The 15,888-nt window shown below is 36.2% G+C and overlaps 1 protein-coding gene across 3 annotated transcripts in view; it reads right to left on the bottom strand.

The window, feature by feature from the left end:
• The window catches only part of LOC105470865 (prolyl 3-hydroxylase 2), a 166,037-nt gene that overhangs the window by 24,640 nt on the left and 125,509 nt on the right, over positions 1-15,888 (bottom strand). For all 3 annotated transcript variants that reach the window (XM_011723133.2, XM_071090660.1, XM_071090661.1), the window contains exons 2-8: positions 14,037-14,189; positions 12,544-12,733; positions 7,525-7,656; positions 6,144-6,286; positions 5,698-5,787; positions 3,783-3,823; positions 2,447-2,541 (exon numbers count right to left, since the gene is read on the bottom strand). In XM_011723133.2, coding sequence (XP_011721435.2) covers positions 2,447-2,541; positions 3,783-3,823; positions 5,698-5,787; positions 6,144-6,286; positions 7,525-7,656; positions 12,544-12,733; positions 14,037-14,189 — 844 coding nt within the window. The remainder of the gene's footprint in view (positions 1-2,446; positions 2,542-3,782; positions 3,824-5,697; positions 5,788-6,143; positions 6,287-7,524; positions 7,657-12,543; positions 12,734-14,036; positions 14,190-15,888) is intronic.

The following is a 15,888-nucleotide window of genomic DNA, read 5'->3' as shown; positions in this document are numbered from 1 at the left end:
TGGAAACTTTGTCTCTATCTGCAATTGTTCTTAATTTAGATCCTAATTAGGTATCTGATGACTGGACAACAGGCTTTTTAGTGGTGATATAATAAGAAATATGCTGGTCTTTATCGCTTGTTTCTGGCACAGAACTCCTAAATCCCTTGGAATTTCCCAAGGGATAAGAGTGTCCATTTTTACTCATAATGAGATCCTTTTAATCACACTTAAGCTTATGCCGATGAGGTGAATTAGGGTAGGGACCCTGAAAAGACTCAGAATGGGGCTGGTCACCAGAAAGACCAAGTGATTAGGAAAGTGAAACCTTTAGCCCCACCCACAGGCCTCTGGGAAAGGAGTTTGGGGCCTGCAGATCAAGCTCTATAAAAACTCTTGAACGACAAGATTTGATGAGCTTCTAGGTTGCTGAGCACGCGGAGATGCTGGGAGGGTGGTTTGCCCACGGAGGGCATGGAAGCTCCTCCTCCCATCCCCCCATACCTTGCCCTATGTACCTCTTCATCTAGCTGTTCATCTGCATCCTTTGTGATAAATCAGTAAACACAGGAGTTCCCCTGAGTTCTGTGAGATGCTCTAGCAAATTAACCTAACCCAAAGTCAGGATCACGGGAACACTGGTTTGTAGCTGGTCAACAAGAGGTTGGTCAGAAGTACAGGTAACATCTTATACTTGCAATAGGCATCTGAAATGGGAGTAGTCTTGTGGGCTAAGCCCTTAACCTGTGGGATCTGACACTATTTCCAGAGAGTGTCAGAACTGAATTGGATTATCTCACACTCAGTTGCTATCCACTGGAGAATTACTGGTGCGTGTGGGTGAAACCTCACACATATCTGGCCACAGAAGTATTTTGTATTGAATATGAGAGTGTGGTAGGCAAAAAAGTTTGTTTGTTTTTCCTTCAGACCAGTAGTTTCCCAGAAAACATTCCATCCTACAATCCATTAGCCACTTCGATCTAGACAATTCTGTAGAAGTGGTAGATTTGGGTAGCCCAATTAATCATGATCCTTCTCCATCACATGTAGTCTTCTGTCCTGCTCTTCTATTAACCTTCCAGCCAGTTACTGGACACCAGATTCCCTGGTAGCCAGGGGGAAAAAAAATGCTTTGAAATCTGGCAACTGTCCTGGAGTTTCCCAAACATTTACAGCAATGTGTTGGCTTATTGGCATGAACTTCCTGGGTGATTTCTCAGCCTAAAAGGCAACATGAACTCTGGCTGACCATGAAGCTCTCTGGCATTTGTAAAACAGCCTGGGCTTTGTGGCTGCAAACTGAGGTCCAGGTCAGATTAAATGAGCATATTATCCTGTTTACTGCTTCAGACTGACTTGGAAGCTAAGGAAGGAAAGGGATGGGAAATGTGAGAGTTGTAGGGAGCCAAAAGTTTTCAAATCAGAGGAATGTGCTGACAAGGTCTCCTGGGGAAAGAAGTACTGTACTTCTTCCCAACGCAGCATTTTGAAAGCCTCTTGTTGTCTTGCAATTATTTAATCAATAGGTGATACATTTTTGTTACTACACAATTCTGTTTCATGCAGGAGGTAAAGAAGAGAAAATGGGATTTTGGGTCAAAGGTCTGGGTTCAAGTGCCTGTTCTGAGCTTCTGAGACTTTAGAGAAGTCACTAACTCTTCCTACATGAGATGCTGTTTAATATTAAAATAGTGTGCAAATAAATAAATTGTGTGCAAATTTGCTGGGAAATCATAAAACGTATAGAAATAATAATTGTTAAGAATTACTACTGCTGTTAGCATTACTATTGCTAATAGTTTTTATTAATCGAACAATGCTTGGCTCTACTTAAAAACTGTTTTCGGCAACATTCCACCTGTGTCCCCACTAATTTTCATCTTACATAAGTAGGCACATAATGTTCCCTTGCTTCATCTCTGTGCCTTTGCTCAGTTTCTTTTAACCACTAGAATGGTTCCCTCTACATCCATGCATCCTACTACATTCTGCTTTCTCTGAAGGCCCTGCTCAGATCTACGTGTTTCAAGCATCTAAGGTTAACTAATCTAATATCCCATGTGGCTGGTCTCCTCTCCAAGTTCCTCTGATATACAGTCTGTCCCACACTACCTAGCTCTTACTGACTGTGTAACAGAAGTAAGCCATAGGAAATTGCTAAGCCTCCGGTATTCTGAGAATGGTGATGACCATGCAAGATTCCTTGGGAAACAGACCAGGGAGTGAATTTGGAGGTTTTTTTTCTTTCTTTCTTTCTTTTGGAAACCTACGATAATAATACACAAATCTAAGACATTCTTTTTCTTTTTGTAATCTTGCTTTCAGACTACTAGGGAGTGTAGTAGTTTAGTCCTATTCTTTATTTTCTAGAGAAAGTGGGTTCTTCCTTGATCTGGAAAAGAACTGGTCAAGCCCCATCTTCCCCTTCCCCTCCTTTATAGAGTAAAAGCCCACAGCTACTTACCTTCTCTTAGGTCTCGATCTATCTTGGGTGATAACTTTTTTCCCATTGACAATCCGTGAACTTCTGCTCCCTCTACATTGACCCCTGAAGGGACCCTGCGCATTCAAAAAATTTAAAATGGCAATTTGTCATTGAAAAACGATGCTCAAAGGCAAAGAATACTTTACCCAGGTAGTCTATGACTCTATATTGTGTATTTTGTTGTACACAAGTTCACCCATCTTTTAAAGTCAAATTAAATGTCACTGCCTCTATGAAGTTCTCTATTTCCTCAGTGAGTTTGCCTTATTTCACTCCTCTAAATCTTCTTAGCAACCTTTATTACAATTAATTGTATTCATAATGTAACCCTTTTCAGATTAGTCGCTAATCTCAAGTAGGAAAAATTTATCATGCGCATCTTTATAATGCTCAGAGTGTCCAATGGGGCCTGGAACATGGAGTGCATCATTGAACAATTGTTGGATTGAAATCAATTATGTCATAATGTAGTAGTTCTTGACTATTGTGAGAAAGAAGACTCAGGTTTGTCATTTGCAAATGCACAAATGATAGCAGGCTGTCCTTTATATTTGTAAAAATCAAACAAATCCAGATGTGTATATACATTCTTGGATCTCTTGAGGTTATCTTATGCCACCGAAGGATTGAGTTTTTGAAGCCTAGTGAAAGACCTCAAGATTCTAAGAAGCAGATCTGGATCTGTCCTTCCTTTGTGATGAGACTCTAAGCAGGTTGCTTGCTTTGTCAGGACCTCAGTTTCCCAATTTGAAAATCAATAAGCTGGACCATGTGATCTCAAGCAGGTGTTTCTAACCTTCTGAGTTTCAGTTCTTTAAAAGATGTAAATTGACTTTTGTCACCTTAAATAATGAGCTTTCTTGATTTCTGATTCAGTTAGTGACACCTAATATTTTAGCTTGCAGTGTAACTTTCTGAACTTCATTATTTCAAGTAAATACGGTAAGGGAATTCACCATCAAAAAACCCATTTCATAGTTTTTTCTGTTAATAAATCAAAAACAATATCCAATCTTCTCAGATTTGGAATCATGGAATGTTAGCACATAGAGATTGCCTGATTTAACTCTTTTTTTTCTGGAAGGAAGAAAAAAAAAAAAACATGAGACCCAGAAAGCAGAAGATATATTACCTAAGGTTACAAAAATGTGGCAGGAAGAGCTGGGACCCGGCTGCAGAACTCCTAACTCACAGCTTACAATTATTTTACTATATCCCCTTGCCTATTTCATAGAGCTACATTTCTCTATGATAGGTTATGATACTAAGTATTTCTCTTCATAAAAAAACCAGTTTGTATTCTGAATGGACTTACCGATTCTCATCCTGTCGTCCTCCATACCTGATCCAATAATTCTGTGTTTTGAATCAATTAAAAAAAAATGCAGGAATTTTGTCACTAAAACATCACTTACAGAATTAAGGTAAAATAAAATATGCACAAAACATTCAAAAGATCTATAATTTAGGAATTTTGTATATTGTGTAAAGATACAATATATTTATATTTTATAGATTAATGCAAAAGAAGGCTAAAGTTAGTGGAGATTTGGCAAGGACAAAATGAAATACAAATCAATGTTTTAAATAGTATGGAATTAGCCTGGATATCCATCCTTTTGTCCAAGAAAGTGACTTGGAATTTGGTGGCAGAAAAACATTTCAAAGAGTATTCAGTTCAACTTCTTTATGTTTTCTGAATAAAACAAACAAACAAAATCCAGCCTGAATAATCATCTGCATATATCATGAAATTAGTAAACAACATATTCTAAGGTCTCTTGGATAACACAATTTTTAAAGAATAATAAGTAAGACCAGATATAAATATTAATATATTAGAAGGTGTTGTATTGGAAATAGTACATTAAAATTAACCCATTTTAAAAAGTGTGCCTATAAAAACATGACATAAGAAATGAAAAAAGGTCGTAAATGGACATATTATAAATAATTTTATAAATGTATTAACTTGTATATCATTTGAAGAACTTACATAGTAATCAATGGATAAATGAACAAACCCATGGCCAAATAATTAAAAGAAGAGGAAAAATAGTTAATACGTGAAAAGGTTTATTCTTGCTGGTCATCAAAAAATTATAAGTTAAAATGATGTATTATTTCATATATAATATATAAATAATAAAAGTGATTTTAAAATGTTATTTCTTACTGCTGATAAATTTGTGGTAAAATGGTACTTTTGTGCATTACTAGGATTCAAACGCCTGTTCAATCTGTTGTGAGGTATGAGACTTTAGAGGAGTCACTAAATCTTCCCACATGAGATAGTGTTAGTATTAAAATAGCGTGCAAATAAATAATTCCAAGAGAATTATTTATTCTCTTAGTAATCATATATGAGTATATATATAATTGTAAATTAATAATAAATAATTTCTAAGAAAATTCTCTTAGAAAAGCAATTTAGTTTCAAGAAATTTAAAACCTTATATCCTTTGATGACAGAATAATTCCACTCTTAGGAATTTATTTTAAGGACATAGTTCAATAGAGAAAAATGCTTAATGCATTTCGTATAATTCAAAAATCAGAAATAATTCAAATGTTCAGCAGAAGAGTTCATTTATTTATTGTACATCAATTCTACCTATCTAAAATTCTAAATTCTACCTACTTTTTAGATACTAAAATGTATCTAAAAATACCTTTTAAAGTTATACAAATGTAGAAATTTCTTATGATATCTTCTTAAATAAAAATCAGAATACAGATCTCTTTATACCATAGCATATGTTTCTGCAAAAGATAAGTCTTCATATAGACGATGATTAGAAGACAACATGAAAAAATGGGGTGAAGTCAGCGTGATGGGTGGTAGGATTGTGACTGACAGTATTTTGAATTCTCTTTAATGTTTAGGTAATATACAAGCATTAAAAGAAAAACTAAAACACCACATCTGGAATTTAGGAAAATGAAACATTCCCGGGGCAAATGAGTTATACACAAAACACTTTTACCCAGTAGATTTGCTTTTGACTTTGGACCTCATTAACATGGAATGACAGATGTGGAAATCCATTAGTCTTTTAAAGTTCATCAGATATATTGAGTAAATATCTCCCACCCCTATTTTTACCTCAAGGAGGGCATTAAAATCTTAGCTTTTTGAAGTAAATGGCAAAAATGGAGGCAGGTAATAAAAACATAAAAAGAATTCCACTGAGTCATTATTTTAATAAACATTTCTTCTTTCCTCTTACCGGTTCAGTGTATGAAAACCCCAGACCTTCTGCAGCTGATTTGATCAGCTCAGATTCTAGCTTATGACGTTTCACAAACATTGTTAAATCCTAGAGAAAAATAAGTAAAGAAAGACAGGTAACATATAAATAAAGACAGGTAACATATCTGTTAAATAACAGGTAACAGATATGATAAATGTTCAGGTGGCAATATTTTCATTAGATAGTCACAAGTGAGCTAACAAATATTCAGAGTTGCAAGACATGGCCCCATCTCAACATACTTTCACTCGCTAGCATGTGTGAATAAAAATGTGCCTCCGGCGTAAATAAAATTGGAAAGAACTGAGTTCTAGAACCTTTGCTAAATTGTTAGGTATCTTTAAGACCAGGGTTATATTTTTGTCACCTCTTCCCAGAACACATGCAGAATCAAGAATTTCTTTTCAAAACATTGGTCTCACCTCTCTGGCCTCAATGGATGCTGGGTCAATGCTATCATCCAGCAGACTCTCATAGTAATCCACATTGTCTAGGACATCCTCGTCATCTGGGTGGCACAGAAGATAGGCTTTGGCACATTCCAGGGCTTTCACATACTCACCAACTGAAAGACAAAGGAGTTGCAGCATTAGAGTCAGCTTAGGTCTGTCCAAAGGATTTTAAAGGGAGGCCATCAACATGTCTACAGAAGTCAACGTTAAACATGGATAAGAGGGAAGATAAATTGAGGCTCAGCAGAAAAAGCAGAAACAGTCACAGATAAAAGGAAAGACATTATTTCAGGTATTCAAAAGTTATTACCTTTGGTCTGCTTTGGTGCTAGTTGTTTTGCACAAATTATCAAGTTTTTATCTGAAGATGTTTGCTGATAACTTTTATTCTTTAACACAGATAAACAGAATTGTATGAGTTAATTCTGGTTTTTGTACTGAATTTGGGTTAAGTAAACATCCAGAAGATGACCTTTGCAACAGTAATGTACCATTTTGTACATAATGTATGAGTAATATAAGTGCTTTTAAAATGTTATTTTTCATGGCTGCAGTTTGTGATAAACTGGTACTTTAATGTAAAGTCCTTCATAGAGTCCCAGATGTTCTGCAGGAAGCCCCTCAAATCCCTCACTATACAATTAGAGCAAATCCAACAGTAGCAAACTACTAAAAGGAACTAACAAGGATGTTTCCAATATAAACTTTTCATTACAGAAATATTTAGCTATTACAAGGGAAATTGTAAATGTATGCTTTGTTTTGAAAAAGGTCACAACATTGGATTTCTTCTAATGGAAATTTACAATATATGTATGTGTGTGTATATATATACACGTATGTATTTATATGTATGTATGTATTTATACACACATACACGCACGCGCACACACACATATATATACTCTGAGATGACCCTGATTTTTAAAAAGATTAATAAAAATTAAGCAACTCTCTCAACTTTGATTCACTGTTTATGACTTCAGCACATGATTCATTGTGTGCCATCAACACCAGGATAATAAATAATGTTTTGTTTTGGGGAAGGAAGAGGATTTTGCAAAGTTCTTTTTAAATTGAGTTAAGAAATATTAAGTCTAAAAAATCATGCAAAATGTCAATCTAGTATAATTTTCAGTAAATTATCACAGCATTACATTTTGTACTTTGCCCATTGGTGATTTCCCCTTCTGCTCTTCTTGTCCTGCAGCTCAGAAGAGAAGAAATGCATACATTCCTATTGCTTTGATAATAAACTGAAGAAGTCTGGACGCTAAATTACAAAAATGTGATGTCTGTAGTGACGAACCAAAACCCCCCAAGAAGTCTTCACGGATGGTCCACGCTTTACCTCGATAGTAGGCAAACTGTAGGTAATCATAGTGCAGAGGAAGAAAATTCTCAATGGGTGAGAGGCGGCCAGGGCGGGTGGCAAGTTCCCTCACACATTCATGCTGACAAACAAGCACCTGCATGTAGTGATCTGGAAGACAAGAGCCAATACATGTGTTCCTCCAGGCTGCTGAGTCCCCAGACGTCAACGTCACAGTCACAGTGACACAAGGCATTCCTCACCTCACCACACTCGGAGAGCAAAATTACTCTAATCCTCACTTCCGGACTGCAAAACCTTTTTACAAAGAAAGTAGTTGACTTGCCAAGGTCTCCTGATCAGTGATCACTAGAACGACAGCAGATTCCAAATCCTCTAGCTCACAGTCTGTTCTCTGTACCTCACTCTTCCCTTCCCATGCACACTCTTTATACCCCACAGTCCACTTTCCCCCACCTACACCCAGCTGAATGTCAGTTTTCATATTTAACAACTTTGGGGCCCCTCTTTGGATATCTTAGATGGTTCGAAGGGCCCTGGAAGTGGAAATGGAAGTTCAGATGCTAGTAAATGTTAAGGAACGGTTCGGAAAAAGAAACAACCATGGATGTGGGAAATCCAGGCTGAGAAGTGAAGCAAAAATGCTCTTTTTCTTTGTTAACATTTTCAAGCCAATTTGTCCTAAAGGAGAAATAAAAACTCTTTGTTTTTTTAGGCCTATTGGTCAGAAACCTATTCTACACAGTTATAAATTAGTCTATCGCCTAGACATTGTATATTCGAATATTAGGGATATTGTATATTGTTTACCAGAGACTGGTAAACTAGGGAGAAGGATGAAAGGAATTTAAATGAGCATTTTATTTCCTATTTCTCTTCACTCCCCTTTCTATCGCTCCCATTCTTCTTGCTGGACGGTCCTGAAGTGTTGGGGTTTGCATGCCCCCTTTGGCCCTGGACTCTATCTTATCAAAGCCTGCGATGAGGAAACACAAGTGGTGAATGTCCCAGAGAAGAAAATGCCTCCTACGTTTCATCTTGACTGATTTTTACAACGAAGATGGATGTATTTTCCAGAAAGAATAGTTCCTTCATGCCTGTGCTGAGTCTGTTCTTTTGAGGATGATGATAAAATCATTTGATCTCATAGCTGTGCAATTTAATTTACCACAACTGCCTTTTTTTCAAAAGGTTCCCTGTTTAGTCTGAGTTTGGCTTGGATCTTGATGATTTTGCAGAGGGACCCTAAAACACAACAGGAAGGAAATGTGCATTTTCTGGTGTGGGGCAATATGCCAGTTTTGCATAACTTGGCCAACTGAATGATTTATAGCACAGCTAATAGAATCCCTAAAGCCCACTGGTTATTAACCCCAGTCCAGGGGATGTGAAGGAAGAATGAGTTCTATTTATTTGATTAGCATGTTAGAAATAAATAACCAGCTGTTTTATTTCTTAAGAAAACAAAAACAAACAACCTTCAACTGTTTTCTCCTCCTCAACTTACCATTTGCATTTCTATTTACTTTCTAATACACATTCCTTTTAATTCCAAGTGACAAGCAAAAGGTAAAGGTGAAAGATACCCACCAAGAACTCAAAATCTGAATGGGAATATTTTTTCAAAGCGGATATAAATAGCAGCAAAACAGGAGTGACAGAAACATATCCTTTAGGGTTTCACAGCAGGGCTGGTAATAAATAACCGCATTCAGGAGCCATTTGTATTTTTCCCCAACTGTTAATGTCAAACTCTAAAATTCAAATATTCTGATATTCTAATACATTTGCTATTTAAAAAGCCAGTTTTATTCCTAATTTAGGACAATTTTGAACCAGACAAGAATTTATATAGTGAGAACTGTCATATTACTTTTATTAGGTATATCCCTTGCCTTCTTTATATCTTAAATGACACTGTGCAATTAATATGTTTTAAATAAGTTTGAGTCTTAAAAATTAAAGAACCTGAGTTATGAGATCTCTATTCTTTTCCAGTTACCAACATGCTGTGGTGACCTTGAGCAAATCACTAAATGCTCATCTGTGGGAAATCGTCGGTCAATCTTCCTAAACCAGATCTAGGACATTGGCCAAAACTCTTCAGTGGCCATTGGTAGAAGCAGCTGTAGTGGCCAATGTGGGAGCAAACGCAGGATGCATATCCCACCACAACCACAACATAGTTAACTATAATAAGGGAAGAATCTGCCGTTTCCAAATACAAGATCAAGTGTACAGAAATAGCAATTAAAAGGTGAACCACACATAAAACTGACATTCCAAAAATTTAGGCAACTGGATCTTGCAGAGATCCAAAAGAAAACAAAACTTTTGGGAAAATATCCTCAATAATTGAGATCGTTGTATTGAATTTAGGTGAACTGAGTTGATTTTGAGTAACTGGGTGTGACACAAATTGGTCATTTGACATATTAATTTTCAGTCTACTTCCTAGTCTAATTTTTGATAGCTATAACCTAATTGTCTCTATAAGAAACCTTAACAGTAATTCTTAACAATAATTCTAAACCTACATTCTCATAAACATGGAGTATTTAACCATTTTAATCCCTGCTATGCGATTGATGGCTATGTCATCTCCTTCCTTCCTTCATTCATTAATCAACCCATTCATTTAACCAGTATTTACTAAGTACCTACTACAGTCACTCTTCTTAGGCACTGAAGATTGAGCACTAAACAGGACAAGCCTTTAGCCAAGAGATAGAGGAAAACAACACTTTGAAGATCTGTAAGTGGAAATAAGCATAGCATATTTAAGGAATCAAAAAGCAAGAGGGAGTGTGAGAGGGAGAGAGAATGAATGAAAACATACACACGTGCCCAATCATGAAAGTTCTTATTAAAGAATTGGATTTTAGTAGAGATGGGGTTTCACCATGTTGGCCAGGCTGGTCTCAAACTCCTGACCTCAGGTGATCCACCTGCCTCGGAATCCCAAAGTGCTAGGATTACAGGCGTGAGCCACTGCTTCCAGATGAGTAGTGCTTTTTAGGAAGATTGGAAGCATTGGAAGTTGGGGAGAGTAAACTGATTGTATTCACTGGCATTTTAGTACATAAATGAAGTTGAACATTGCTTTTCATATATGGAAAACTCAGAAAAAAATGTGTCTTCAAAAATATTTGTGAAAAATTTATTAATAAATTATCCTTTGCCTGCTTTTCAATTCCGTAGACCTTAAAAGTATAGATTCTAGATTCAGAAAAGTCCAAATATGAGTTCCAGCTTCACTCTAATCACATCACTTAATCTTTTTCAGATAAAAATTCCTCATTTACAAAAGGGAGAGGAGAGTAAGTAATAATAGTATCTATAAGAGTTGCTTAAAGCATTAAATAGATAAAAATATGTTAAGTGCTTTGTACGTCACAATTGCTACATACGTGTTTGTTATTATTATTATTATTGTTTGTTTTTTCTTTCTTTGAGATGGAGTCTCGCTCTGTCACCCAGGCTGGAGTGCAGTGGCGCGATCTCAGCTCACTACAAGCTCTGCCTCCCAGGTTCACGCCATTCTCCTGCCTCAGTCTCCCGAGTAGCTGGGACTACAGGAGCCCACCACCACACCTGGCTAATTTTTTTTTTTATGTATATTTTTAGTAGAAACAGGGTTTCACTGTGTTAGCCAGGATGGTCTCGATCTCCTGACCTCATGATCCGCCCGCCTCAGCCTCCCAGAGTGCTGGGATTACAGGTGTGAGCCACCTCACCCGGCCCGCATTGGTTATTATTACTACTGATAATTAAGAAGTAAATTACTATGAACAATAATAATTTACAGGCTCTCTTTGAATATGAAAGATATTAACACTTTGCCTACAAAATATTTTGCAATACTTTCTATTTGTGTTTGTAGATCAGCTTGGTTTATTGTATAAATCTGTACTTATAAATCTTAGGTAAAGTTTTTAACTTGTTTTTTATTTTTCTTGTCTTTTGTCATGTTTAGAAGAGCTTTTCTGCTGGGCATGCTGGCTCACGCCTATAATCCCAGTACTTTGGGAGGCCGAGGTGGGCGGATCACCTGAGGTCAGGAGTTCGAGACCAGCCTGGCCAACATGGAGAAACTCCATCTCCACAAAAAATACAAAATTAGTCAGGTGTAGTGGTGCATGCCTGTAATCCCAGCTACTCCGGAGGCTGAGGCAGAAGAATTGCTTGAATCCAGCAGGCGGAGATTGCGGTGAGCCGAGATCGCACCTTTATACTCCAGCCTGGACAACAAGAGCGAAACTCCGTCTCAAAAAAAGAAAAGAAGAGCGTTTCTTCTCCTAATATTATACAAATATTTTCCCTCATTTTCTTCTAACAGTTCTATATTTTACACTTATATTGTTATTACAAATATAACTTATTTTTGTGTAAGGTATACAGGAGAGAACCCACTTTCCCCTCATAAGTGGTTAACTAGCCAATCTCCCAAATTATTCTATAATGTGCATTACCTACTATTTTAAATGCTGCTTTGTAATATATTAAATTCTTATTAAATAACAAAACATTTTAAGTAGTTGAAGACTATACCAAAGTGTTCACTACTACATTGTTTATAATAATGAACAATTTCAACCTCTTAAATACTCATCAGTAAAGGACTAGTCAATTAAATTCCGATGTGTTTATATAACAGAGCATTACCCAGCCATTAAATACAATAAAACGACTCTATGTACTTACATGAGAAGAAGTCCACAATATATTGTTAAGCATAAAATAAAACAACAAAAGTTGAAAAACAATATATATAGTATTGTCCTATTTTATAAGAAATGAAATAATAACTATAAATAAATACACAAATATTTTACATAAGGACCTGAAAAAGCTTGGGAAGACAGTCACCAAAATTTTAACTACATAAATTTCTCTACAGGAGATAGGCTGGGATAGACACATGAGAGTCTTTTATTTTTACAATATATTCTTCTATTTTGCTGGAATAGTTTTTTATAAATCGCAAGTAGTATTTTTATAATCAAGAAACAAACAAAATGAAAAACTAAGCTTTACCTGCAATAGCTTCATACAGACCAGTCTTATACCCTAAATACTCATATTCTTCAAATCTCTGAGGCCCCTCACATAGGGTTCGGCATTCTATATCTTCAACGAAATATTCTCTTAGGGCTTGTTCGAAGTGCCTGATAGCCGACTCAAAGTCATCAGCCTCATAATGTTTAACTCCTGCATTGTAACTCTCCTGCAATGAAACAGACAAAACAAAACAAAACAAAAAACAGAACAAACAAACCACCTCTTAGTTTCAAAGAGAATAGTTTATGCTGACTGAGGATCATTTCGGTAGGTGGGGTACTGACTGCTTGTGCTGAGGAGGGATGAAGAAGGGTCGCACTGGGAGATAAAGAACAGCATTCCTGGCTTCAAATACTTACAAGTGAGAGGGGTCTTACTGAGCAAATAGGCTGCTATGTGATCAGTCAATTTTGGTTTTTTCCCTTAGCACATGCAAGACTGTATTTTTGAAATCATTTGCCATGTAACAAGTGCAGGACAACAGATGTCGGTGGAAGTGACATCCACTTTTAGGCCTGGCCTGTGTTTTTTTAAAAAAAATATTTCCTAAAGTCTTCCCTTATCCTTTTCTGCAGTAATTTTGGAGGCTACATGTTGAGAATGGTGATGTCAAAAATTTTTTAAAAAGGCCAGGCGTGGTGGCTCACGCCTGTAATCCCAGCACTTTGGGAGGCTGAGGCAGGCAGATCACGAGGTCAGGAGATCGAGACCATCCTGGCTAACACAGTGAAACCCCGTCTCTACTAAAGAATACAAAAAATTAGCCGGGCGTAGTGGCGAGCACCTATAGTCCCAGCTATTTGGGAGGCTGAGGCAGGAGAATGGTGTGAACCCAGGAGGTGGAGGTTGCAGTGAGCCGAGATTGTGCCACTGCACCCCAGCCTGGGTGACAGACCAAGACTCCGTCTCAAAAACAAAAACAAAAATTAAAAAAAAAAAAAAAGGGGCTTTCAACATGTGATTTCAAGTAATGTTTAGTGTATACAAAGAATTACACCACTTTTTAAAACCTCAGTTTGAAATGTATAGGTACAATGGGCAAACCACTGGACTGGGAGCTGGAAAATCACAGTATAATCCTGAACAATTTACACTGGCCTCACCTCCTAGGTATAAAATAAAAGTATTGGAAAAGTTCAGAGAAGATTATAGATAATTATATGATGTTCTAGTTTTTATCATATTTTATCAAATTTCTAAGTTAATTTTTATTTTCTCTTAATTTTAAAATTTTTAATTTTTTAGTTTTTTTATTTCAACTTTTAAAATTTTAATTAAAATTTTAAAAAATCATCTCAATTTTTTCAGGCCTGATCATTATATTCTGAGAACTCTGAAAGTCTAAAAATGTTACTAAAATTTGAGAATAAATTTTATGAGATATGCATTCATAGAAATTTGCTTCGACTCAAATGAAACTTAGGAGCACTTAGCTCCCTGTGGTGAGGGCAGGGGTCCACAGAGTTTACCAAGTGCGGTTTGGCTTCTCTGTCTACCAGTTGCAATGCTTCAACACCAGCTGTTGCTCTGTAATTCTCAATGTTCTGCTGCATTTCCATGTGCTCAGGGTTTGCCACGAAAAATGTGTGAGCTGCTTCCACTGCTTTTTCGAGCTGGTTAAGCTAAAGAGAAAACAAAAAAAGACCAAATGAAGGCAAATATTTCTAAATCACACTCAGAGAAATACAAAGATCAATCCAAAATCTCACAGTTTAAGAACGAAACTAGGAGCCTAAGATTTTTTTTTTTTTATCAGACAGGCAATAAAAGTAAAATAGACAAATGAGATTACATCAAAGTAAAAAACTTCTGCACAGCAAAGAAAGCAATCAACAGGTGAAGATACAACCTACAAAATGCAAGAAAATACTTGTAAACTATATATTCATATCCAAAAGGGGTTAATACCTAGGATATATAAGATATATAAAAAGCTCAAAAAACTCAATAGCAGGAAAAAAAAGGTTAAAAAATGGGTAAAAGATCTGAAATGACATGTCTCAGAAGAAGATATACAATTGGCCGACAGGTGTGTGAAAAAATGCTCCACGTCACTAATCACCAGGGAAATGCAAGTCAAACCCACAATGAAATACAACTTCATTCCACTTAGAATGGTTATTAACAAAAAGATAAAAGATAACAAGCGTTGACAAGGAAGTGAAGAAACGGGCACCCTTATACATTGTTGGTAGAAATGTAAATTAGTAAGACCATTATGGAAAACAGTATGGAGTTTCCTCAAAAAATTAAAAATAGAACTACCATATGATCCAGCAATCTCACTGCTGGGTATATATTTCCAAAGGAAATGAAGTCAGTATGTTGAAGCTATATCTGTACTCCCATGTTTACTGTAGCACTATTCACAATAGCCAGGACATGAAATCAACCTAAGTGCCCATCAGCAGATGAATGGATAAAGAAGATGTGGTACATATACACAATGAAATATTATTCAGCCATAAAAAATAATGAAACCCCATCATTTGCAACAACATGGATCAACCTGGAGGATATTATGTTAAGTGAAATAAGCCAGACACAGAAGGACAAATACCACATGATCTCACTCTTACATGGAATCAGAAACAGTTGATCTCATAGAAGTAGAGAGTAGAGTGGTGACTGCCAGAGAGAAACATAGGAAAGGGAGAGACAGGAAGAGGTTGGTCAAAGAGTACAAAGTTACAGTGAAACAAGAAGAAAAATTTCTGGTGTTCTATTGCACAGTAGGATAACAAGAGTTAACAATTTTGTATTATATATTTCAGAATAGCCAGAAGAAAGCATTTTTAATGATGTCACCAAAATAAATGGTAAATGTTTTAGGCAACAGTTTTGTTGATTACCCAGATTTAATCATCATATAATGAATACACATATGGAAACAACACCTGTACACATAATTATGTATACTTATGTGTCAATTAAAATAAGACAAAACTTTCTAAAAAATCAAAAGGATAAATTATTCCAATGCATAAAGATGCTAAGAACAGCACATAATGCTCTACCACACAGCTTTGAGATATTTTATTCCAAACTTACAACTTTGATTCTCATTAATATCTGATTCTCATTAATAAAAAATAATTTTGAACAACCACTACACAGACACTGCCAACTGTCTCCTAAACCACTTAATACAGTGATCTCCATGTAACAAGCAATGATCCATTTTTTTTAATGGAATTAATTTACCCATTTTAACACATTTTTAAAAATTATTTTTAAGACAGAGTCTGTCTCTGTTGCCAGGCTGGAGTGCAATGGCGCGATCTCGGCTCACTGCAATCTCTGCCTCCAGGGTTCAAGCGA

Source organism: Macaca nemestrina, chromosome 2 (genome assembly GCF_043159975.1).
Source record: "Macaca nemestrina isolate mMacNem1 chromosome 2, mMacNem.hap1, whole genome shotgun sequence".
NCBI lineage: Eukaryota > Metazoa > Chordata > Mammalia > Primates > Cercopithecidae > Macaca > Macaca nemestrina.
This window is presented reverse-complemented; position numbering and strand designations above follow the sequence as displayed.